Source organism: Tachyglossus aculeatus, chromosome 2 (genome assembly GCF_015852505.1).
Source record: "Tachyglossus aculeatus isolate mTacAcu1 chromosome 2, mTacAcu1.pri, whole genome shotgun sequence".
Taxonomy (NCBI): domain Eukaryota; kingdom Metazoa; phylum Chordata; class Mammalia; order Monotremata; family Tachyglossidae; genus Tachyglossus; species Tachyglossus aculeatus.
Genome location: NC_052067.1, coordinates 80,346,610 through 80,371,138, shown reverse-complemented (window position 1 = coordinate 80,371,138; position 24,529 = coordinate 80,346,610). Strand labels below are relative to the sequence as shown.

General features: G+C 41.3%; 1 protein-coding gene and 1 non-coding gene across 2 annotated transcripts; both read right to left on the bottom strand.

Annotated features, from left to right (window-relative positions):
* Nucleotides 1–4,598: 4,598 nt before the first annotated feature.
* On the bottom strand, nucleotides 4,599–4,731 carry LOC119924367. The gene has a single exon (XR_005449113.1). It is a non-coding gene; the product is annotated as a small nucleolar RNA SNORA7 (small nucleolar RNA).
* A 328-nt stretch (nucleotides 4,732–5,059) lies between these two features.
* Nucleotides 5,060–22,751, bottom strand: IL20RA (interleukin 20 receptor subunit alpha). Its single transcript, XM_038772095.1, has 6 exons — nucleotides 22,624–22,751; nucleotides 18,073–18,251; nucleotides 17,209–17,384; nucleotides 15,811–15,955; nucleotides 9,580–9,719; nucleotides 5,060–6,673 (listed from the first exon to the last, which is right to left on the bottom strand). Exons 1-6 carry the CDS (start codon nucleotides 22,695–22,697, stop codon nucleotides 5,879–5,881), a joined length of 1,509 nt encoding a protein of 502 aa, XP_038628023.1. The 5' UTR covers nucleotides 22,698–22,751; the 3' UTR covers nucleotides 5,060–5,878.
* Nucleotides 22,752–24,529: the final 1,778 nt, after the last annotated feature.

Below are 24,529 nucleotides of genomic sequence, written 5' to 3'. Positions count from 1 at the left end.
CCCAAGTAAATTTACAAAGAATTATAAGCGAATGGAGCAATTGTGGTGTGGATGGGAGGGTTCCATTTGATTTACAGCACAGGTATAACCAGCTGTGTTATCCCACAGACTATGTTTAATGTTCTCAATACATTTAATCTGCTGGAAAGCAATCTGCCTTGGGTTGAACAAATACTGTTTTCCCTGGCATTTATTTAAAACTCAGACTCATCTGTAGCTAAGCACTGATACTGTACTCAGACCAGTTGAGGATTGGGCTGCAGTTACAAATGGCCTCCTGAAATATGCACACATTCTTTCCTTCAGTTTTCACATAGCATTTGGTGTATTAATGGTTAGCATTCATCTCTCCCTTTTATTTTTCAAGCTCTTGACCACGACTTTTTGTTTGAAAATATTTTTATTGCCTCCTCCAGAAAGTTTGTTCATGTTTTGATGACTACATATGAAATTAAAAGCTAGTCAGGATTTCCATGCCCTTGCGGTGAGGATGGAGAGCCATTGTAGTCTCATTGCCTGCCCTGATAACAAAAGCAGAAAAGGCCCAGTGTCGTTTTTGCAGTTGATTAGAACTTGTCTATTGCAGGGGATTTATGGGATGAGGAGATGAAGTCAGTATTAATAATTTCTCCAATGGTTAAGTCCTGTCACGAAACGAGGCATGCAAAATTCCACGTGGCGAAAAGATGCAGGGGATAAAGTGTATTACCCGAAGTCAAGTTGCCACTTAGCAGCCTAGGTCTCACTTGAACAGCCTAAAGGAAAATATATGGGGGTATCTGAGGAATGCCTTGCCCTAGAGTGCAGAGCTGCGTGGACCAGGCTATTGGTTCAGGAATACTTCTCCAAATAATTCAAAACACCTAGGTTGTGTTACCCAAAGAACACAGGCCTGGGAGCTGGACCTGGGTTCTAATTCTGTCTCTGCTACTTGCCTGTTGTGTGACCTTGGGCAAGCCATTTAACCTCTCTGTGCTTCAGTTTTCTCATCAGTATAATGAGGATTCAGTACCTGTTTTCCCGCTTACTTAGATTGTGAGCCCCTTGTGGGACAGGGACTGTGTCCAACCTGATTATTTAGTATCTACCCCAGTGCTTAGTACATTCTCGGCATGTAGGAACTGCTTGACAAATGCCATATCCTTCCCCTGGCCTGGAATGCCCTCCCTCCATACATCCGCCAAACTAGCTCTCTTCCTCCCTTTAAAGCGCTACTGAGAGCTCACCTCCTCCAGGAGGCCTTCCCACACTGAGCCCCCTTTTCCCTCTCCTCTTCCCCATCACCCACCCTCTGCCCTACCTCCTTCCCCTCCCCACAGCACTTATATATATCTGTACATGTTTATTACTCTATTTATTTTACTTGTACATTTTTACTACTCTATTTTATTAATGATGTGCATATAGCTATAATTCTATTTATTCTGGCATTTTTGATACCTGCCTACATGCTTTGTTTTGTTGTCTGTCTCCCCCTTCTAGGCTGTGAGCCTGCTGTTGGGTAGGGGCCGTCTCTATATGTTGCCCACTTGTACTTCCCAAGTGCTTAGTACAGTGCTCTGCTCACAGTAAGCACTCAGTAAATACAATTGAATTAATAAATTAATTAATAGTCAGCCTTAGCATTTATGTATTTTGGTCCTAACCTCAGGTCTTATATACAATTGTATATTTTTATTTGTAGGTTCAATGACATTCTGCCCTTTTACCCTGATGTAAATTACTTATTATATCTTCTTACTGTTCATGTATAAGTTTTGTCTGTCTCCCTCATTATATTATGAGCTCCTTGAGGGTAAGAAATGTATCTAGCATCTGCTGTACTCTTCCAAGTGCTTAGTGCTACTTCACACTACATGGGTGTTCAGTATATACCTCAATTGAATGATTTTTTTAATGGTATTTGTTAAGTGCTTATTATGTGACAAGCACTGTTCTCAGTGTTGGGATAGTTAAAAGATAGGTTGTACACAGTCCCTGTCCCACTGAATAGAGTGCCTGTCCCATAGTAAGTGCTTAACAAGTATCATTAAAAAACAATCTGGCTAAAAGGGCTCTTCTTTCTTCTACATTTCAAGATCAAGTTAAGAATATCTGCAGCTGTTATTTCTTTGGGTGAGTTTGGTATGACCTAAATTAAAACAGAATTTTCAGATTCAATGACAAGTGTGCAGAATTTTGAAGTGAGACTAGATGTATAGCCAATTTTCTGAAGGAAAACAAGATGAAATATAATTTTAATTATTCAATTAATCATGTAATACAGTAAATACTTCTCTGCACAAAAGTCCATGTGTGTATGTGTGTGTGTGTGTGTGTGTGTGTGTGTGTGTGTGTGCTTTGCCTCATAGACTCTACTTATCTAAATCTGAAAATATACCCATTCTCCCTCCTTAATTATGAGGCTAGAATGATTAATTTCTAAAGCTCTAACAGAGTGAACACTACCATTTCTTCTAAGAGGAGTAAAAGGCCTTGGGGAAAGGCTTATCTATAAATACGATTAAAAAACAGTGGAAAAAATATTAAAAAGAATAAATCCCCAATTTGGGAACTCTCACTGTTTGTGGTGGAACACAAATTACTGGTAGAGAGAGTTCATTTGTGTCTCCACTCCAGATCCTCCTGTGCCACAATCATAAGAGTTATGATGACAGATTTTGGTTTGAGGATGTTTAATGTACTGAATAGTAGGGCCTCCTGGGTATTCATAGTTTAACAAAGTGTCACACAATAAAACTTCATTTTCGAAGTTCTAGTTAAATCTTATTCCATTCAGACTACATCCAAAACCTTCTATTCTAAAGAGAAGCAGTGTGCCCTAGTGGAAAGAGTTCAAGACTGGAAGTCAGGAGACTTGAATTCTAATCCTAGTTCCTCAATTCTCTTGCTGTGTGACCTAGAGTAAGTCACTTAACTTTTCTGTTCCTTCATTTCTTCATCTGTAAAATGGGGATTAAATACCCCTGTGGGACAGGGACTGTGTCCAATCTGATTATCCTGTATCTACCTCAGTGCATAGCACAATGCTGGGATATAGTAAGCACTAAATTCCACAATTATTCTCATTATTATTATTAAAGCAGTGATTCAGTGAGAATAACATTTACCCAAATTTATGAAAGTAACCATATTGGATTTAACTCCATCCACTCAACATGATACTTTTTACCGATATGAACTATTGGAGATGTGATAGAAGAGAGGGTAAAAAAACTGAACAGTTATATGGTTGACTGATGCACTGATTTTAATTTACCTTTTTTAGATGAAAATATTCAGAGCAGCCTTTTTTAGTCTCTTTTATAAAAAATAAAAATGTCTTTCTGTACAGTGCAGTGAGAGATTCCTTTTTGGACTCATTTAGGTAGTAGGCAAGAACATAATTATGGCAGTCAAATGATACTAAATTCTTCTTGTCATTAACATGTTAAGAAGGATAAAAGGCTCACAAAACTCCTCAGAATGATCTTTAGTTTAAAACCTTTTCAATGCCACATGGCTCCATCTCGGGAATGTTGAATGGGAAGAGAAATGTCACTTTTGAGGGAAGTTAATTGAAATAAAGTAAGGTTCAGCCTTGAGAGCCACCTTTGATCAAAACAGATATTTATTCTGAACAACTGTTCCCTTGGGGAGCAGTCCACAATTTCTGTTCTTTAACTCCTCTCATCACTTGCCTCTCCACCTACCCCTCTCTTATTGAGGCTCCACTAGCCTCTCCACCTGCCTATAATCAACAGGATTTAACATTCTCAGATATTCACAGAACCAAAATGAAAGAGGAAGGCTGGATCTTTACTCATTGGATTTCTAGTCTAAATGAAACACGTTTACCCATGAAAACACCAAAGAAGGTAACCAGATCCACCTATGACAATATTAATCATTTTTCTGGACACCTTCCTTCCCCTGAGACACACTCCTTAGATTGTAAACTCCTTGTGGGCAAGGAATGTGTCTATCAACTCTGTTGTATTGTACACTCCTAAGCACTTAAATACAGTGCTCTTCACAAAGTAAGCGCTCAATAAATTCCACTGACTGACACCCAAACTGGTCCCACATGTCCTCTGTCCACCTTCCTACTTGTAAAGAGAGGGCAAAATCGATTATTTGGGAAACAATTAAAACAAGGAAGATGGAATTTTTCCATAGAAGAACAGTTAGTGAAACCTATTGCAGAAATTTTTACAATCTCTTAAATAGCTTCTTTAGAGGAAAATTAATTTATTTTGGTTCTAATGGCAATAGTAGTTGTAATAACACATAGCAATAATAATAATAATAATATTTATGAACACCCACTGGGTGCAGTGTTAAAAAAATATAGTATTAATCACTTACTATGGGCCAAGCATTATACTAAGCTCTGGGGTCTTGTCTTATACCATTGAGTCATCGCCGACCCATAGTGATGCCATGGACACATCTCTCCCAGAACGCCCCGCTCTCCACCTGCAATCGTTCTGGTAGTGGATCCAGAGAGTTTTCTTGGTAAAAATATGGAAGTAGTTTACCATTTCCTCCTTCTGTGCAGTAAACCTCCACTCTCAACTCTCTCCCATGACGCTGCTTCCCGGCACAGGTGAGTTTTGACTTGTAGCAGATTGCCTTCCACTCACTAGCCACTGCCCAAGCTAGGAATGGAAATGCCTCTGCTTGACTCTCCCTCCTGTAGTCGAGACTGGAACAGAACTGGAAACTCTCCAGGTGCAACCCTGAGAGGGGAGTAGCTCCGGGGTAGATACAAGATATTCATATTGGACACAGTCCTTGGCCCACATGGGGGTGGTCACAGTCTAAGTCACAGTAGAAAAGCACAAAACAAAGACGTGACATGCTCCTTACCCACAAAGAGTTTGCATTCTAACTTGGAGCTTACACTCTAATTGTGAAAGCTATTCTCAGTGCAATTGTGTACTTGATTTTTTATCTGAAAATTTAGATTTATTAGATATGAAGGCGATATATGGAAACAGATCAAATAAATCACTCCTGCAGTCTTCCACAACAGAATATTTTTCAGTATAGACACGTAATGAAACTCTCTGTACTTTGCCGTAGCCTAGCCTAAGCGGAGGGAATAGGTGTCTCTGAGAGGTGTGTGGAGCTTTTAGAAAGGAGGCCAGTATTGTAGTGGCGATGCTTCCAGCTTGCATTTCACTACCATGGCTATGCATTAGGGGTTTGGACGCAATGCACTGTGCTGTGTGGAGAGTTGGTGGGCGGGAGGAAGGATTTTCTCTAATCTCCACCTAAATGCCTGCAGGATGAGATCACACCCTTCTTCAGGCTAATGATACACCACTCTTGGCATATGGGAAAAATCAGGTGCATTATGGTAAGCTCAACATCTATATGATCTAAAATCCTCCAAGCCTATTTGAGGTTTGATTACTCTAGACCTTAAGTGGAATTTGGGTGCTCTACTTAGATCCCAATCTGAAGACTGAATGGCTGTTGATTATTCAGTTGGCTGGTAACCTTTCCCAGTTGTCAGATATTTATTTGTAGACGTATTTACACATGAAATTACTCAAGGCCATCCTCAAAACTGATTTCCAAATCAGTATTCATTTGTAACATATAATTCCAGAAGGATCATCCTTATAAAACTTCTAGGAGCACTTAGAACAGTGCCACTCATCAATAAGGAGATCAATAAATATTAACTGGTAATGAACTCCTTATCAAAATCAGCAAAGATACTCAGTATATCCGATGCAAATGCTGTGAAAAAAATACTGGTCCGGTAATTTTTTTAAAAAAAGCTTCAGTAGAGGAAAATTCCCCTAGAAAGGTGGGTTTTGGGTTTCCTTTAAGTCACCAGTCTGGGCATCATTAATTTTCAGAAGCTCTCATAAAGGATGATTGTTTATTCTTCCATCTGCACATGAAGACCCCACTCTTCCATGAATTGTGTGAGATAGGCTTCATTTCCTTCAGCTGATCTGTTGGATGCCCGCTTTTCATACAGTTTTGACAAAAGCCCTTCTTTAGCAGGTCCATCACCCTCATCAGACTCACATTCTTCTGCGTGGGGTTTGAAGTCGGACAGGGAAGGGATGCACAACCTGCCGGTTTGGGGATCCCAGTCCACAACTATGGTCGATTCCTCATCCTCAGGTGCCTCCTCTGACTTGAGAGGTTCCTGAGCACCTGGCTTTGGGGTCCTGGCCTTCAGTTGCCCATCCAACTCAGGCTGACTTTGGTTAACCAAGGTTTCCTGAGATTCAGTTTGTCGATTCCCTTGAGTGGACACATCCTCCTGTAAACTCAGCTCTTGATCTTTCTGTGGAGGGCAGATATCTTCAGCCCTCACATCCAGCTCATATTCTACAATTTCAACATCCCTTTGCCTCGAGGGGCAAAGCGATGCAGGTTGAACCGGAGATAGCCAATTTTCATTTTCTTCTCTGTCACTCAGAATTTCCACTGCCTGGGAAGCGTAGCCCAAATGCTTTACTTCCAGGTCCTCGGCCAGAGCATCCTTGTCCTCCTGGCTCTCAGCAGGAGTAGGATCATTCAGGTCCTTTGCATTGTCCATATGGTTAATTTCCTTCTGAGAAATCCTGGAATCATCCACGATATTCATGGTGATAAAGTTAACCAGTATTTTTTCAGCAGGCAGAAAGAGTCTCTCATCATACCCATTTCCATAGATCAATATCTGAAAAACAAGGACAAAATGCTTTGATCCTTATCACTTTTTAAAAATAATTGAACCCAATTGGAAATTAGCTGACATGGCACATTGTTCTTGGAAACCCACTATTTTGTAATCAAGGCAATTGCTGCTCTGTTCTGAAGCAAACTGTTGCCAACTTGTACGGCCCAAGCGCTTAGTACAGTGGTCTGCACACAGTAAGCACTCAATAAATACGATTGAATGAATGAATGAATGAACGAATGAATGAATGAATGAACCAAGGGCCTTTCAGCCAAAACAGGAACCCTCACTCCACATCCACAATGGCCTGCATTAGAACCCCAAAAGTCTCTCTTCACAGATTATCAAGGAATACAGAATGCAAGAGGATTTTCCAGAGCTACAAGTGATCATTTGGGCAGCTGTTCTGTAATTCATCTCACCTCGCAGAACCACTTCTAGGTAACGATATTGGTTTGTGGTTCAGGCAGGGATTAGAGAAGGATTGAATGTGGGCAGAAAATGAACACTGTTTCTTTGTGCTTTTTCTGAATCATTCATGGAAGGCCTTGATGTTTTTTTATAAACATTGTCCTCCACGTATTCTATAAATGGAGAAACAGAAGTCCAGAAAGATTGCCCATAAATTTAAAAAATAGAAGTAATAATTAATGATTTATACTTCTAGAGCATGCTTATAATTCAACTTGCTGTATGGTTACAATGGGGGTTTCCCTTCTCTAGTCCCTTCAATTCAGCAGAGACAGAAAAGGATTGATGTTTCTGGGATTTGATTGCCAATCTTGGGAAGGTGTTGTTTCTTTTCTTGTTTTTTTTATATTATGTCATTTCATAGCAATACAAGTCTTTGATTAAAAAAAAATCAATTCCAGTGCCCAAATCCATTTGTGGCTGTCAATTCTAGACTGACTGTGAGCTCATTGTTGGGTAGGTACCATCTCTGTATGTTGCCAATTTGTACTTCCCAAGTGCTTAGTACAGTGCTCTGCACATGGTAAACGCTCAGTAAATACAACTGAATGAATGAATGAATGAACTGACTCATCACCGACTGGTGTAGCCTCTCTTAGGCCTATGGTAGACTCTCCTTTCTTCTTTGGATCAGTAGCATCAGGAAAGATAATGAGCATTTTACCTTCAGTGACCTATTAGAAGTGGGCTAACCTGCCAGTCATCTTTGCACTATTACATTTCATTTTATAGAAACTATAAAGTATGGACCAAACCTTACTGTGGGCAGGAAGTGTGTCTACCAACTCTGTGGTACTGTACTCTTCCAACTGCTTAATACATAGTGCTCTGCACACAGTAAGCACTCAAAAAAACCCCACTGATTGATTGAAACTTCCATTTTCTAAACCTGCTCTTTAAAATCTTTGATTATTAGTAAAATAAGTCAGTGAAGAATATCATTCCGTATACTATTCCACTAGTTAAGATATTTGGAGAGCTAATTGTTAATATTTGACTAAAAGAGCAATATGAAAACAGAAATGTAATATTTTCCCACCCCAGATATAATTTTTCTGTACTCCTAAAGTGGAAACACCAATTGCAGAGATATATGTCCTTCAAAATCCTGATGAACAGCATCTGGAGTAATATCTAGTAGTTTAGCAGAACATGAATATTTAGGACCATTTTCTTCTATACTTGAGCTTTTTAAATGGCTGCTCCTCCTTTTCAGTTAGTTCAACTAACAATGACTAACATTTCAGCCAAAACGGGCTGATTCAACCAAAACCTGCCAGTCTCACCTCCACAACATCGCCAAGATCCGCCCTTTCCTCTCCATCCAAACCGCTACCTTGCTGGTTCAATCTCTCAACCTATCCCGACTGGATTACAGCATCAGCCTTCTCTCTGATCTCCCATCCTCCTGTCTCTCCCCATTTCAGTCTATACTTCACTCTGCTGCCCAGATCATCTTTGTGCAGAAACGCTCTGGGCACGTTACTCCCCTCCTCAAAAATCTTCAGTGGCTACCAGTCAACCTACGCATCAAGCAAAATCTCCTCATTCTCGGCTTCAAGGCTCTCCATCGCCTCGCCCCCTCCTACCTCACCTCCCTTCTTTCCCTCTACAGCCCAGCCCGCACCCTCCTCTCCTCTGCAGCTAACCTCCTCACTATACATCATTCTCGCCTGTCCTGCTGTCAATCCCTGGCCCACATCCTTCCCCTGAACTGGAATGCCCTCCCTCCACACATCTGCCAACCAGCTCTCCTCCTCCCTTCAGAGCCCTACTGAGAGCTCACCTCCTCCAAGAGGCCTTCTCAGACTGAGCCCTCTTTTTCCTCTCCTCCTCCCCATCCTCCACGCCCTACCTCCTTCCCCTCCCCACAGTACTTGTATATATATTGGTACAGATTTATTACCCTATTTATTTTACTTGTACATATTTACTATTCTATTAATTTTGTTAATGATTTGCACATAGCTTTAATTCTATTTGTTCTGACGACTTTGACATCTGTCTACACTTTTTGTTTTGTTGTCTGTCTCCCCCTTCTAGACTGTGAGCCCGTTGTTGGGTAGGGACCATCTCTATATGTTGCCAACTTGCACTTCCCAAGCGGTTAGTACAGTGCTCTGCACGCAGTAAGCGCTCAATAAATACGATTGAATGAATGAATGAATGAATGAATTTTTGGTCATTCGATCATATTCCAGGCTTCGTTAGTGGTTCTTGCATCAGTGAGGCTTAGTCATTGTCAGAGACAATAAACACACCTAATTCAGAAAGGGTTTTTTCATTTAGGTGCTCAACAACTGGACATTTACCAAAGCCATGCTGGACTTATGGAGCTGGGTTCTCCGCTCAATTTTATTCTGTTCATTATTCCTTGGAAAGACAGTCAGTTAAAATAATGATTCCCTCAGGCAGGATGGGATATGGGCACTCACCAAATTTGGAGGGTGTTTCTGCTTGCCAACACGTATGTATCTGTACATGTGGTAACCCATCACCGAGATGATAAAGGCTGTGATGATAACTGGCAGAACATACCAAAACATTATCTTTGTGGTCAACTCTGAAGCTTGATCTGTTAAGAAGAAGACAGTGATCATGATGCTGCTTGATGAAGCAAGAGAGAAGCAGCGTGGCCCAGTGGAAAGAGCACGGGCTTTGAAGGCAGAGCTCATGGGTTCAAATCCCGGCTCTGCCAATTGTCAGCTGTGTGACTTTGGGAAAGTCACTTAACTTCTTTGGGCCTCAGTTCCCTCATCTGTTACATGGGGATTAATCTGAGACCCCCGTGGGACAACCTGATCACCTTGAAACCTCCCCAGTGCTTAGAACAGTGCTTGGCACATAGTAAGCACTTAACAAATGCCATTATTATTATTATTATTATTATGAAGTGATCAATGGAATATCTATCACCTCACCAGCACAGAGAGCCCGGTGAATTCTTGGTTTTATCTGTGTCCCAAAGGCCATATGTAGGCATGATCATCTCACAGAAGTTCTTTCAGCTGCCACACTGAGAAGTAACTCCCTAAGATGGCTTGAGCCATGCCTGAAATGGAGTGCCACTGGTGCATCAGAGAAAATAGCAAACTGATTCATCATTCCAGGTGAGTGGTCCTGTCTTATACCGTTGAGTCATTTCCGACCCATAGTGACACCACGGACACATCTCCCCCAGAGCGTCCTGCTCTCCATCTGCAATCGTTCCGGTAGTGGATCCACTGAGTTTGCTTGGTAGAAATACAAAAGTGGCTTGCCATTGCCTCCTTCTGCTTAGTAAACTTGAATCTCCACACTTGACTCTCTCCCTTGCCACTGCTGCTCAGCGTGGGTGAGTTTTGACTTGTAGAAGATTGCCTTTCACTCAGTAGCCACTGGCCAAGCTAGGAGTGGAATGGGTAGGCCTCTACTTGACTCTCCTCCCCATAGGTGAGACTGGTAGAGTACTGGAAACTCTCCAGGTGTGACCCTGAGAGGGGAGGTGAAGGGGTAGAACGCCTCAAATCAGTGCCCTGGAGAAGATGCCAATTTTGCTTCCCTGGGTTTCAACCCTGAATGCCAAAGCAGTCCTTCTCCCCCTTATGTGAGAGCTGGAGCCTAGGGGGCTAGCACAGCTCCTGTTGATGATCTTCCAGAAGCCCTCTGGAGATGGGAATGGGGAGAGAGAGCAGGGAATCTGGGTTTGGAAAAAGTGGCTGGAAATGGATCGCTGGGTCAGGGGCCACTTCAGGCTAGGGCGTCTTTGACCTTCTGCCCTGCTCTGACCTGTCAGGCCACCTAACTGCTGCTGGTGGCCCCCTTGGGAGATGTTCTGCACATAATAAGCATGTAATAAATACCGCAGTTCAGTTATTATTATTAGAGGCAGTGGCTATGGGACCGAGAGAGAGGCATGTGAAAGGCTGGATGGGCTTTCTGAGGTTCTTGGGGGCTGCTGACACTTGAGGCTCTGTTCAGTGTGCCCAGCCTAAGGTCACAGAGGGGCCAGGGCTCATGAGTCCAGTAGTGAAACTTTTTTTTTTTAAATGGTATTTGTTAAACAGTCACTAGGTGCTAGGCACTATACTAAGCGCTAGGGTAGACACAGGATAAACAGGCTGGACACAGTCCCTGTCCCACATGGGGCTCACAGTATTAATCTCCATTTTATAGATGAGGTAACTGAGGCCCAGAGGGTGATGTGAGAAGCAGTGTGGCTCAACGGGAAGAGCATGGGCTTGGGAGTCAGAGGTCATGAGTTCAAATCCCAGCTCCGCCAATTGTCCGCTGTGTGACTTTGGGCAAGTCACTTAACTTCTCTGTGCCTCAGTTCCCTCATCTGTAAAATGGGGATTAAGACTGTGAGCCCCACGTGAGACAACCTGATCACCTTGAATCCTCCCCAGCACTTAGAACAGTACTTTGCACATAGTAAGCGCTTAACAAATGCCATTACTATTATTATTATTATTATGTGACACCCAAGGTCACACAGCAGCATGACCTTGTGGAAAGAGCAAAGGCCTGAGAGTCAGAAGACGTGGGTTCTAATCCTGGTTCTGCCACATGTCTGCTGTGTTACCTTGGACAAGTCACTTCACTTCGCTGTGCCTTAGTTACCTCATCTGTAAAATGGGGATTAAGACTGTGAACCCCATGTGAGATAGGGACTGTGTCCAACCCAATTATTTTGTATCAACCCAAGTGCTTAGAACTCAGCTTGGCACATAGTCAGCAGTTAAATACTGCAGTTATTATTATTATTTGGCAGAGTCTGGATCAGATCCCAGATCTTTCTGGCTACTAGGCCCATCCTCTATCCACTAGGCCACTGGGGCTAAACCCCTGGAGACCATGTTTCGGACCGTGTTTCCCCACTCCTCAAGAAACTCCAGTGGTTGCCAATCCACCTCTGCATCCAACAAAAACTCCTCACCCTTAGCTTTAAATCAGTTAATCACCTTGCCCCCCTGCCCCTCGCTACTCTCTTACTACAACCCAGCCCGCACACTTCTTTCCTCTAATACTAACCTTCTCACTGTACCTTGATCTCATCTATCTCGCCACCGACCGCTCGCCCCTATCCTACCTCTGGCCTGGAACATCCTCCCGCCTTATATCAGAAAGATAATTGTTCTCTGCCACTTCAAAATCTTACTGAAGGCACATTTTCAAGAAGTCTTCCTTGACTAAGCCCTCCTCTCTTCTTCTCCCACTCCCTTCTGCATCACCCTGACTTGCTTCCTCTAGTCAAAAGAATAATAATAACAATACTAATAATGGCATTTATTAAGTGCTTACTATGTGCAAAGCATTGTTCTAAGCACTGGGGAGGTGACAAGGTGATCAGGTTGACCAACGGGGGGCTCACAGTCTTAATCCCTTAATTGACTGATTAATCTTGTATCAATTCAGTCTTGTATTAAGTCAGTCTTAATTGATTGATTAATCCTCATTTTACAGATGAGGTAACTGAGGCACAGAGAAGTTTAGTGACTTTCCCAAAGTCACACAGCTGACAATTGGCGGAGCCAGGATTTGAACCCATGACCTCTGACTCCAAAGCCCAGGCTCTTTCCACTGAGCAACGCTGCTTCTCTAGTCATCCTCCCTTCCATCTCCACAGCAGATATATATGCATATATCTGTAAATTATGTATTAATTTATGTATATTAAGGTATGCATCCCCCTTTCTACTGAGAGTTCATTGTGGGCAAGGAATGTTTGTTGTTATATTATACATCTCAAGTGCTTAGTATAGTGTTTTGCACACAATAAGCACTCAATAAATATGACTGAATGAATGAGTGAATGAAAGGAGAGTCTCTGAGCGCTGTCCCCTCTATGCTGTCCACTACTGTGGCCTTCATGGGAAGGGGACTGGGTTCAGGGCATGTGGGATACTCCTAGGAACAGGCACTGGCAGAGGTGGACACAGAGAGAGGATGAGTCTCTCTGTCCTTTCTTCTTTGCCCAACTCAGTTAAGGAGGACCTGAAGCATAAAGAACAAGAGTCAGCTAAAATTAGCTTACTAGTAAGCAATGTCGTGCATTGGAATGTGGCTAGGGTAACCAAATGTCCAACTTCTTCCAAAAAAAGGGAGGACAGAAAATGGTCAGGACCTCACTTTTAGCTCTTCTGAATGGTTGCCCAAGGAGCCTTAAAATCAAGGTGAATCTGGATCAGGCCAGAAAGGATGTTACAACTTTTAGGACTGAGCTCAACGAGAACCCCTTGGAAGTATTTAATTTAATATGTTTTTAGCTCTTCTGCCAACTGGCTAAAAAACTTCCAATGGCAACTCACTCGATCATCTGGACACTGAACAAGCTGTGAGTAAAAAATGTCCATTTTTGCTAGGACAAAAATGATTTCTTCAAATGTGTTATTTTTTTTTTACTTGGCCTTTTGTGCTGTTGATTTGGCCAAGGGCCCATGATACTTAATTTTAAAGGAAATGCGATGGATTCAGGAACACACTAGGATTTCAACAACACCCATTTCTCCCACCACACTGAAAATGATTAACCTCCATATGTGCTGCTGTTGCTGTAGAGGGCATGCTACACATGAAAAGTGGCAGACTTGAGGGAGAAATGAGCAAAGATTCTGTAAACATAAGAAAAATTATCATGCTCCTACTGGATCAGAGTGTTCTGTGGCACTGTAGGATAAGTGGAGGATTGAATGGTGTGCTGACCTCTAGACTGTAAGCTCATTATATGCTCTCTCAAGTGTTCAAAAATTAAATGCCACTGATTGATTGAACACTTACTGTGAGCAGAACACTGTACCAAGAGCTTGGGAGAGTACAATGCAACAGAGTTGGGAGGCACGTACCCTGTCCACAAGAAGCTTACAGTCCAGAGGAGGTCTTTGCCCTGTGGTTTTTGGGAACTGGGATGATAAGGACTATCCTATCTGCATCCTTTCCTTAGCATGGGCAGTGGGACCCCCAGTGTCTTTGATTCCATGTTTCCATCCCAGTAAAGTGAATGGGAGCTGAAACATGACCACAGAATGTGTCTGGTCCAGGAGCAGCCTGAGAAAAGGCTCTACTGCTGAGAAAACCAACTGTCCAAAAAAGCCAGATGGAGAGATGCCCAAGTACAAGGAAGATTCCTAGGATTCATCCATGAAACTGTCTCCAGTCATCCCATGTTCTTTACTAATGCTTCAGCACTTCTGCATACTCTGAAATAACTTTTAAATGTGTTTTTCCTCATGTTCTCTGAAACGTGGGTTTTTTTTTTTGCTTCTGTAGCCTGTGGCTTTTGTTTCTTCCTATATTGCATTTGCATTTCAGACTTTAAGTTCTTTAAGAGAAGGAACAAATTTCATGGTCTTCCTTTGATACTGCCCCATTCCACTGAGCCACCCAGGGTTGTGCCTATAGTCAGGGCTGGGCTGACTCTCAGCAAACAAACCAGGAAATTGTGAGGAAGACCAGTTCTGGTCCACACAAACATAACTCCTCCCCACATCTCTTACCTCAGTTCTTCAGTGGTATTGGGAGAGCTGACAGGTACTGAAAACCAGGACCTCTCCTATGCCAATTAATCTTTCTCTGTCATAAATAAATACATAGCAAGGGTGGAGGGAATTTTTGAGGGCAGAGGTTTCTCTATTTCCCTCCCATAACCAAGGGTCTCCTTACTAGTTCCTAACTCTGGCTGCTGACAGCTCCATCCCCTGACTCAACCTCACAACTGTGGTCAGAAACTCAACTTCTATGTTGAAGGATAAATGACTATAATCATTTTGGAGCCAGATAGTCCCTGAACACTGGCCTCTGATTAGGTTTTACAGCTGTCCAACTAACAATTTGAATGATTATTATTATTACATTCATTCATTTAATCATATTTATTGAGTGCTTACAGTGTGCAGAGCACTATACTAAGCACTTGGGAAGTACAAAGAGACGGTCCTTACCCAACAACAGTACAAATAATAAGTAATCACTTAGCATTTATCTGGTGCTTACTATGTACCAAGAAATGTGCTAAGTGCTGGGGAATAGTCAAAGTAATATATTGGACACAATCCCTGTCCTATTCAGGACTCAGTCTAAGAGGGAAGAGCAGGTAGCCTCATTTTATAGATGAAAAAACTGAGGCACGGGGAAGTGAAGTGACTTGCTCAAGTTTATACAGCAGGTGAGTGGCAGAGCTGGGACTAGAAGCTAGGTCTCCTGATTCCAAGTGCTATGCTCTTTTCCATGAACCAATCAATCATATTTATTGGGTGCTTACTGTGTGCAGAGTGCTCTACTAAGTGGTTGGGAGAGTATAGAGAAGTAGCATGGCTTAGTGGAAAGAGCACAGGCTTGGGAGTCAGAGGTCATGAGTTCTAATCTCAGCTCTGTCACTTATCAGCTGTGTGACTTTGGGCAAGTCACCTAACTTCTCTGTGCCTCAGTTATCTCATCTGTAAAATGGGGATGAAGACTGTTAGCCCCACTTGGGACAACCTGATTACCTCTGATCTACCCCAGTACATAGAACAGTGATTGACACCTAGTAAGTGCTGAACAAATACTATTATTATTATTATCACAATATAACAGAGTTGGTAGACACATTCCCTGCCTACAAGGAGCTTACAGTCTAGAGGGCCACATCTGGCCACACGGCCACCCAAGATTTCCTGCTTAGGGCAAGCTACCTTGTTTTTACATACCTTTCAAAGTTGTCACACACTGCTCCTCTGAAGGCTCACTAATTTGATAGGGAACTGAGATGCATGACTGCACGGTGACACAGTAGGTAGTGTCTGATTCCAGCCACGACAGGGTCAGGGTATGGTTTGTCACCTGGATGGACCACTGGAAGAAAAAAATAGCAAATTCAGTACACTATTTGGAACGCTAGATTCTAGGAAAAATAAATTACATACAAGTATGGGAACTCCTACAAGCTCTTGGAGGAACTTATAAAACCACTGGTTTTAAAACCACAGCTATAGAAAGTTTGGGTGCCTCTCAAAAACTGAGACAATATCAGAGAACCTGCCGGTGGCAACAGACTGTCTCAACTGTTTAGACCAGTTTCTGAGGGGAGTCTGCAGATTAACTTCAATTCATTTCAGAAGATAGTCCTGTCGTTTCTAAATATTGCTAACTCACATAATTGCATGGGTAGGAACTGGGTTTGAACATTTATTAATCACACAGTACTAATTGATGCTCTCCACTGAGTATAGTTAGTTCTTCTATGGTGTGTGTTTCCATTACATTTTTTTGATAGAATGCTATTAAATAATTAGGGAATAATCTTCCCCAAACACGCAGCTGCACAGATAAACTGTAATGCACTCCTGGAAGAAATGGCTTTGCGCATGCACAGGATATCAATCAGGGGATGAATAACATAAAATGAGTTTCTGCGAATAAGTTCTTTAGGGCTACAGCCCCACATTACTGAAGAACTACTGGGGAAGCAGCGTGGTGCAGTGGAAAGAGCACGGGCTTTGGAGTCAGAGGTCATGGGTTCAAATCCCGGCTCCGCCAGTTGTCAGCTGTGTGACTTTGGGCAAGTTACTTAACTTCTCTGGGCCTCAGTTCCCTAATCTGTAAAATGGGGATTAAGACTGTGAGCCCCACATGGGACAATCTGATCACCTTGTAACCTTTCCAGCACTTAGAACAATGCTTTGCACATAGTAAGCGCTTAATAAATGCCATTATTATTATTATTATTATTATTAACTAACCAAATTTCTTCTCATTTCAGGCTAATATCAATATTTTCTCTGAGTTTAGCCAACAGGTTCTGTGGAGCCTGGATTCTTGAGGAGTTATTCCCGGAAAATCTCTCCACATCAACAATGAAAACAATTGCAGTATATCATCAGCATTGTTGCACACCCCATCAAAGCAGAGTTGGGTCTCTAAAGAAGAAAATCTGCAAGCAGTGTGCTCTGTAATATATTTGAGCAGAACACTCTACGATATATTTTTTAATTTTGCAAACTTGACAGTGACCAGAGTATGTATGCCATTTCATTGTTGTCTGAGGGCTGACTAAGCATGTGACAGATTAAACAGATTCCTTGTTCCACCCTTACTTTTCAGCTTACCCATTTGTTTGAGTTTCTGTTGCAAATGGACACATCGTATTTCAGGCTGGAGTAAATCTGATTCATAGGAATTGAAATGTCCCCAGGATTTTTCTTCCATTTCTCTGGAGCAGTCAAAGTAATTGAAATGGACTTGTCACCAGAAGACACAGCAACCATTGGTGGGCCAATCAGTGCTTCAAAAGGAAAAAAAGATGTATACCTATTCTATTATATATTTCAGATACAAACAACACTGTAACTAGAGATATGGGGGCAAATTATCATTCAAACACAGGATATTTGAATGTGTTGAAGTGCTTAGTACAGTGCTCTGCATACAGTAAGCACTCAATACCACTGATTGAGGCATTTTGATAAAACAAAGTATGCACCTTATGCATCTGTAATGACAATTTCTGAAAAGCCTCTGAGCATTAAACAGTAGTCAATGATGACTGAACCTCAGAGACCCCTAAGGTTAGTATTAGAGGAATGAAATGTGCAGGCTGGGTTGTAGTAGGAGAGCAATGAAGTGAGGTAGGAGGGGGCAAGGTGGTTGAGTCCTTCAAAGCCAATGGTAAAGAGTTTCTGTTTGATTTACTTGTACCTATCCTAGTGCTTAGAAGAGTACTTGACACATAGTTTGTGCTTAAAAAATATCATTAAGAAAAAAACAAAAAAAAATCTCAGAGCCCAGGGGCAACCAGTTTGGGGCACAGACTCTTCCTTTCTTCACTCCTTGGATCGTCTATCACTTTGTCCCAGGCTGTCTTTTGGCTTGCGTCAGTGTACAGACATCAAAGTCAATACCTGTCTATGGAAGAGAAAGGAAATTCTGTGGGGGCTGTGTTAACAGTTTCAGTTTGTAATTATGTCACTTACTGTTCATTTTAGGATTGAAACGTCTCGTTTCTGCCCATTGAGAACAATTTCTTTTCCAGGAAGTCATGACTCTAGCATAGTACTGATGTTCATGATCATAGGTTTCACTTGAGAGATCGCAATAGGTTCGACTGATACTCTTGCATTCTGACTTATTAAGCCAGTTGTGTTTACCATATCTGCCCGAAGAAAAGACGAGAACTTGGTTAATCAACTGAGAATGAGTCCAGAACTAACAACTGTGCCTAAAGAGAAAAACAAAGACATTACTGAAAACTGAATGGCACCTAAGACCATCTCTCCTAAAAAATTAAGGAGTACAAGATAAAGAAGGCACTCACTTGTCTACAGAAATTGCTGCTTTAGAGGTCAGAATGATGTGTCAGTTTTTCTATAATCATCTCTTTTCTGAGAATTATGTGGATGCTATGACTTGAAAGACATATAATTTTTATGTGCTTGACTACTGTAAAAATAATTTTTCATGTACTTTATTTTGTTTCAGTAAGTATACCTGGAAGTTACTAGTCTATTGTGCAAGCTATGATCCCTTTTACATTTTAAGAACAGTTAATCATTTCTCTGGGAAAAGCAATTACCTCAAGAAATTTAGAGAATTTTATTCAATGAAACTTTTATAAATTTTTCAAGCTCCTTGTAGATGAATATATCTGATGGAAATTCATCGAATTAGAGCATCCTAAAGATCAATAATTTTTTTAAAGATATTTGTTAAACACTTACTAAGTGCCAGGCACTCTACTAAACACTGGGTAGATACAAGATAATCAGACTGGACACAGTCCATGTCCAACATGAAACTCACAGTCTAAGTAGGAGGGAGAACAAGTATTGAATCCCCATTTTACAGATGAGGTAACTGAAGCCTAGAGAAGTTAAGCAACTTTCTCAAGCTAAGACAGCAGACAAGTGGTACAGCCAGGATTAGAAAACAGGCTAATAATTTAGGATAATAATATATATATATCTCCAAGATAATAATCCCAAGCTTATGCTCTTTCCACTAGGCCACATTTCTTCTCAATAATTCTGAAGGAAATCCTTACAACTCCTCCAAGAGGCTTTTCCCGGCTAAGCTCTCATTTTTCCTACTCCATCTCCCTTCTGCGTTACCCTTGCACTTGGATTTGTACCCTCTATTCACCTGTCTTCCAGGTGTCATTGCATGCTGATGACTGCAAACATGGATTTTGGGGTCTACTTTGATGCGATCATTGTTGTAAGGCCTAATGACAATCCTAAAATAATTTCAGGCTCTGTGTCAGGCTCCGAAAATCCCTACACTCAGGTATTAATCAATTAATCAAACCCCTACCACAGGGAGCATACCATACTAAGTGCTTGGGAGGTACAACTGAGTAAGAAATATGGTCTTTGCTGTCAAAGTGTTCACAATCTAATGGAAAAGATTGATAAGCACTAGACATTCACAAAGAGTTGAAAGGAGAGGGAAGAATGAATGATATACCTACTGATAGGAGTATCAGAGCATAAACAGGCAAATAAATGTAGGTCAATAATGCAGGTCAAGAATGGGCATAGAGTTGTGAAGAAACATAAATGCTGAGGGCTGCTATTGTAAGGATGTAATCCGGGAATCTGGAGCTTAATTGGGTCAACGTCTCCTGGGGGAGGGGATTTTTTTGGAGGGCTTTGAAGATGGAGAGAGAGCAGTAGTCCTGCAGATTTGATGCAAGAGGGAGTTCCACGCAGAAGGAAGGGACAGAGCAAGAGGTTAGGGTAGGATCAATCAATCAAATTTATTGAGCGCTTACTGTGTGCAGAGCAATGTACTAAGGGATCAATCAATCAAATAATGTTTATTGAGTGCCTATCTTAAGCAACAGGGAATATGTCTGCTGATTGTTGTATTGTACTCTCTCAAGAGCTTAGTACAGTGCTCTGCACACAGTAAATAAATGCTCGATAAATACAATTGAATGAATGAATACTAAACGGTTGGTAAATAGGATTAGTAGATATGATCCCTGCCCTCAAAGATCTTATAATCTAGCAGGGGAGGCAGACACTAAAATAAATTAGAAGGAAGAAGGAAAAGCACATGTATATACATGAGTTAGTGCTTAATTACTAAAGTATGTAAGTTAGTCCTGAGGAAGGTGAACGGTCTTAAGTGTTTAGGTGGTGCAGAAGTGGAGAACAGGCAATAGCGGCAGGGTTGGGGAAGGAGGGGATATAAAAAATTAATTGGGGAAGGCCTCTCAGAGGAAATGTGATTTCAGACAGGCTTCAAAAATGTGGGGCGTGGTGGTCTTTCAGATGTGAAGGTGGAAGGGGTTCTTGGTCAGGGGGCTGGGTGGGAGCAAGAGGTTGGCAGCAGGAGAGACTAGAACACTGAGTAAGGTTAGTTGGAAGAGTTGAGAATAGGAAAAAATACTGAATAGAAAGTTGAAACCACATCCTACTCTCCTAAAAGCATGCTGTTCAATGATATGTGGATGGACAAAGAAGAAAGCTGAGAGACGAGTCCAGTAGGGTGGGAGAGTGACAGATGGCGGGTGATAACACCATAATTTTGAAGGCCAGGCCTGACAAAAGGCTTACAGAGCATTAGGAAATGTCCTATCTTCTTCTGGCCAGGAGACTTGAATTTATCACAGAAGAATTGTGACTTCATTAGCAGTTTTATTAGAGTGAATTAGGAGTCATTTTTTAAATGGCTTTTGTTAAGCTCTTAATCTGGGCCAGGCACTGTACTAATCACTGGGAAAGATACAAGTTAACCAGGTTGGGCACAGTCCAGGTCCCACATGGGGCTCACAGTCTTAATCCCCATTTTACAGAGGAGGCAACTGGAGCACAGAGAAGTTAAGTGACTTTCCCAAGGTCACACAGCTGACAAATGATGGAGCCTGGATTAGAACCCAGGTCCTTCTGATTCCCAGGCCCATGCTGTATCCACTAGGCAATGCTGCTTCTCTTTTCACTATTAAAATGGATCACCAACCAAACTTCTGGAATGTAGCCAGCCCACAAGCAATGCAAAAGGGCCCTACATTGAAATGTGTATAAATATTGGAACAAATATTTGTATTTCAAGGAGGGACTCATTGCGCATTAGACTGATAACTGAACAAACAACTAGGGAAAGGGCACCATAAACAATAGGAGAAAAGGATTAGATTTTCAGAAAAAAAGTTTCTTTAGCCAAAATATTGGGAGTCTACTGCTTCAGTTGAGAATCAGTTTTCCAAATAGGAAAAAATAATGCTTTGAATGCAAGCAATTTGCCTTTATGAAAACTGGGAAATTTCTATCTGCTGTATTTTTCTTTATGGAATTTGTTAAGCATTTACTATGTGTCAGGCATTATACTAAGTTCTGGGGCAGATACAAGCTAGTCAGGTTGGACACAGTCTATGTCCCACATAGGGGTCATGGTCTTAATCCTTATTTTACAAATGAAGTAACTGAGGCACAAAAACGTTAAATGACTTGCCCAAGATCACACAGCAGACAAGTGGCAGAGCTGGAATTAGAACGCAAGTCCTTCTGACTCCTAGGATCATGCTGTATCCACAAGGCCATGCTGCTTGCTGTCTTTGATTGCGCTAACCACTTTGCTGACTTTATAAGAACAGTCACACATTCGAAGGTATGCATTTGTCAGACACATTGCCGGTGTGTTATTATATCTGCTACAACACCCCCCAACCCCCGCCCCGGCCAGTAGTTATGTATATTGGCAGGCAAATCCACCCCTCCTATCTATCATGATTTCTCGCTTATCTGATGGGCCTTCATATCTCCCAGAAGCAGGCACAGACACATAAACACTGGTTCACCACATAAGAAATCTAGATGCTCTTTTTTTTAGAAATTGTGCAATCAAAACTGCCCTCAGCCTTGAAACAGTGGCAGAGGGGAACTTTTTCGGAAGTAACTTTGAAAGCGCCGGGCAAGATCGGTTACTCCCCATAATGGCAAAATGAGGTGCTTGCTGCTCAACTTTGAGAAATAAAGAGCTGCTTTCAATTTTGGAATCTGAGAGCTATTTTCCCATTCCTCAAGGAAAACTTGAAGAAAGAGTTTGAAATGACAGGGAAACAGAGCATGGAATGGAATTTACATTTCAGTCATTCCCCAAGAAGCACAAGCCTGTGTCTCTTCCCAGTGAGTGGCTTTTACTACAAAGTTTTGGATTAAAAATTTCAAAAAGACACACGGATAATGTGAATTTCAGTTCATCTCTGTACCCTATATATTTTTCAATGTTTTTACTAATCCAAAATATTTTGTTAACTACAACCTTTCACAATTAATTCCTCCAGGGGGCAGATCAGCATTCCTTGTCTCATCAGAGTAGAAAACCTCTCCACACCAGGTTAACTTTATCTAAAATGATACCAACTTTAAATTTAAGCTATTTCATTTCTCATTCCTGAACTCTTAAGTTCTTTTCTCCAAACCCTCAATTTCCACAGAGTGTATTTTCCTTTTCCTTGCTGCCAGAGGAACTTCCAAGCAATAAACCCGTGAAATGGAAAAAGGGATAAAAGAAACACTTACATATAATATTGTACTGTATAAACTACTTCAACTCCTAGGCCTTCTGGTGGTTTCCAATGAAGAACATTCTTCATGTTTAAGGATGAGAAGGTAACATTTGTAGGTTTGGGAAAACCGTAGTTACAATACCCTGAAATAAGAAACAAATGGAAATGAAATGGAAGAAAACATTACCCCTTTGTTTAGATGTGAAGAAAATCTTGATCACTGATTGTGGGGAGGGAATGTGTCCGTTTATTGTTAAATTCTACTCTCCCAAGTGCTAAATAAATATGAATGAATGAATGATGCCACTAAATAAGGCTTCAGGCTTTATTTAAATAAACTGGTAGGTTTATACGAGCTGTCCCTAATCAAATGTATTCAAAGCAATTAAGAATTATCAAAAATAATTAGCAAATATTATTTTTGAGAAACAGTGGTGCTCAAGGATGGAAAAGGGCAAACATAGTGCCTAATTTTTTTTTAAAGGATTACTCTGGAATTTAAGGTCTTAAAGTCAATCCCTGGAAAGATAACAAAAAGAAATGATTAAAAAATGTATTTGTAAACACCATACCAGAGGACTGGCTAATAACCAACATGGTTTTTAAAGGACAATCTTACCAAATTGACCTATTTTCAACTAGAGAATGGAAGACCTGAATACACTGAGGGGAGTAAGCTCACTGTGGGCAAGGAATGTGTCTACTGACTCTGTTATAGTGTACTCTCCCAAGTGTTTAGTACCTAGTAAACACTCAATGAATACAACTGATTAATTAATATATTTGATTTTGTACTAGCTAGAGTTTTGCCTTGATCCAGGTTAATATATACACCAATAGACTGAAAATATGCCATCAACTCCACACTACTGATGGGGGAGATATATTTAAGTGTACACCAGCTTGTAACCACCCCAGAACTTAGTACAGTGCCTGGCATATAGCAAGCACTTAACAAATACCACAATTATTATTACCAGCAAACCAACACACCATCAGAGCATAGTCCAATAACTCCAAGTTGACCTGGGCATTCTGAGGTTTCACAAAGCACGTGTGGTTCCACGGAGTGGATTCTGAATTTTTATGCAGCGTGGCTCAGTGGAAAGAGCACGGGCTTGGGAGCCAGAGGTCATGCGTTCTAATCCCGGCTCTGCCACTTATCAGCTGTGTGACTTTGGGCAAGTCACTTACCTTCTCTGTGCCTCAGTTACCTCATCTGTAAAATGGGGATTAAAATGGTGAGTCCCATGTGGAACAACCTGATGACCTTGTATCTACCTCAGCCCTTAGAACAGTGCTTGGCACATAGTAAGCACTTAACAAATACCATTATTATTATTATGAGGTGGTAAAACATGGCATTATGTCTGCAGAAAGCACCCACATTAGAGGAGGAAAGGCCTTAGTAGGATACTGGAGTTAGAACTACAATAGACAATTGTCATATCAGTGGTGGACACCAGCACCAAAATACCAGGACTCTGTAGTAATAAGAAACCTATTTGGAGATTAAGTTTTCTCGGTGCTATTTTTTAAAAGTTCCCAACTGCATTAGCTTCGGGTGTAATATTTAATCGAGAGTTTTATATCTGGTTTAATTTATTCACAACTGCATTTTAGACTGTGAGCCCACTGTTGGGTAGGGACTATCTCTATATGTTGCCAACTTGTACTTCCCAAGCACTTAGTACAGTGCTCTGCACACAGTAAGCGCTCAATAAATACGATTGATTGATTTACTTTTATCTTTGGACTAAACAAAAACCTCACATTTCTCAGATTCCAAATCCCGTCCAATTTTGATAGTTTTTTTTCCCAAGAGACATTTCTAGGGAGCAAATCAAGCACAAAGTCTTTCCTCACTTTTTAAGAGTCACAATAGCATATTTTATAACAAAAGTAGACCATTTCTACTT

Excerpts from the sequence above, each read along its gene's own strand:
- IL20RA (XM_038772095.1), bottom strand. The coding sequence starts at position 22,697 with ATGAAGAATGTTCTTCATTGGAAACCACCAGAAGGCCTAGGAGTTGAA. Across the intron at positions 15,956-17,208 it reads ACAGAAACTCAAACAAATGG|TGGTCCATCCAGGTGACAAA; the intron begins GTAAGCTGAAAA and ends TTTTTCTTCCAG. Across the intron at positions 6,674-9,579 it reads AGAAACACCCTCCAAATTTG|ATATTGATCTATGGAAATGG; the intron begins GTGAGTGCCCAT and ends CTTGTTTTTCAG.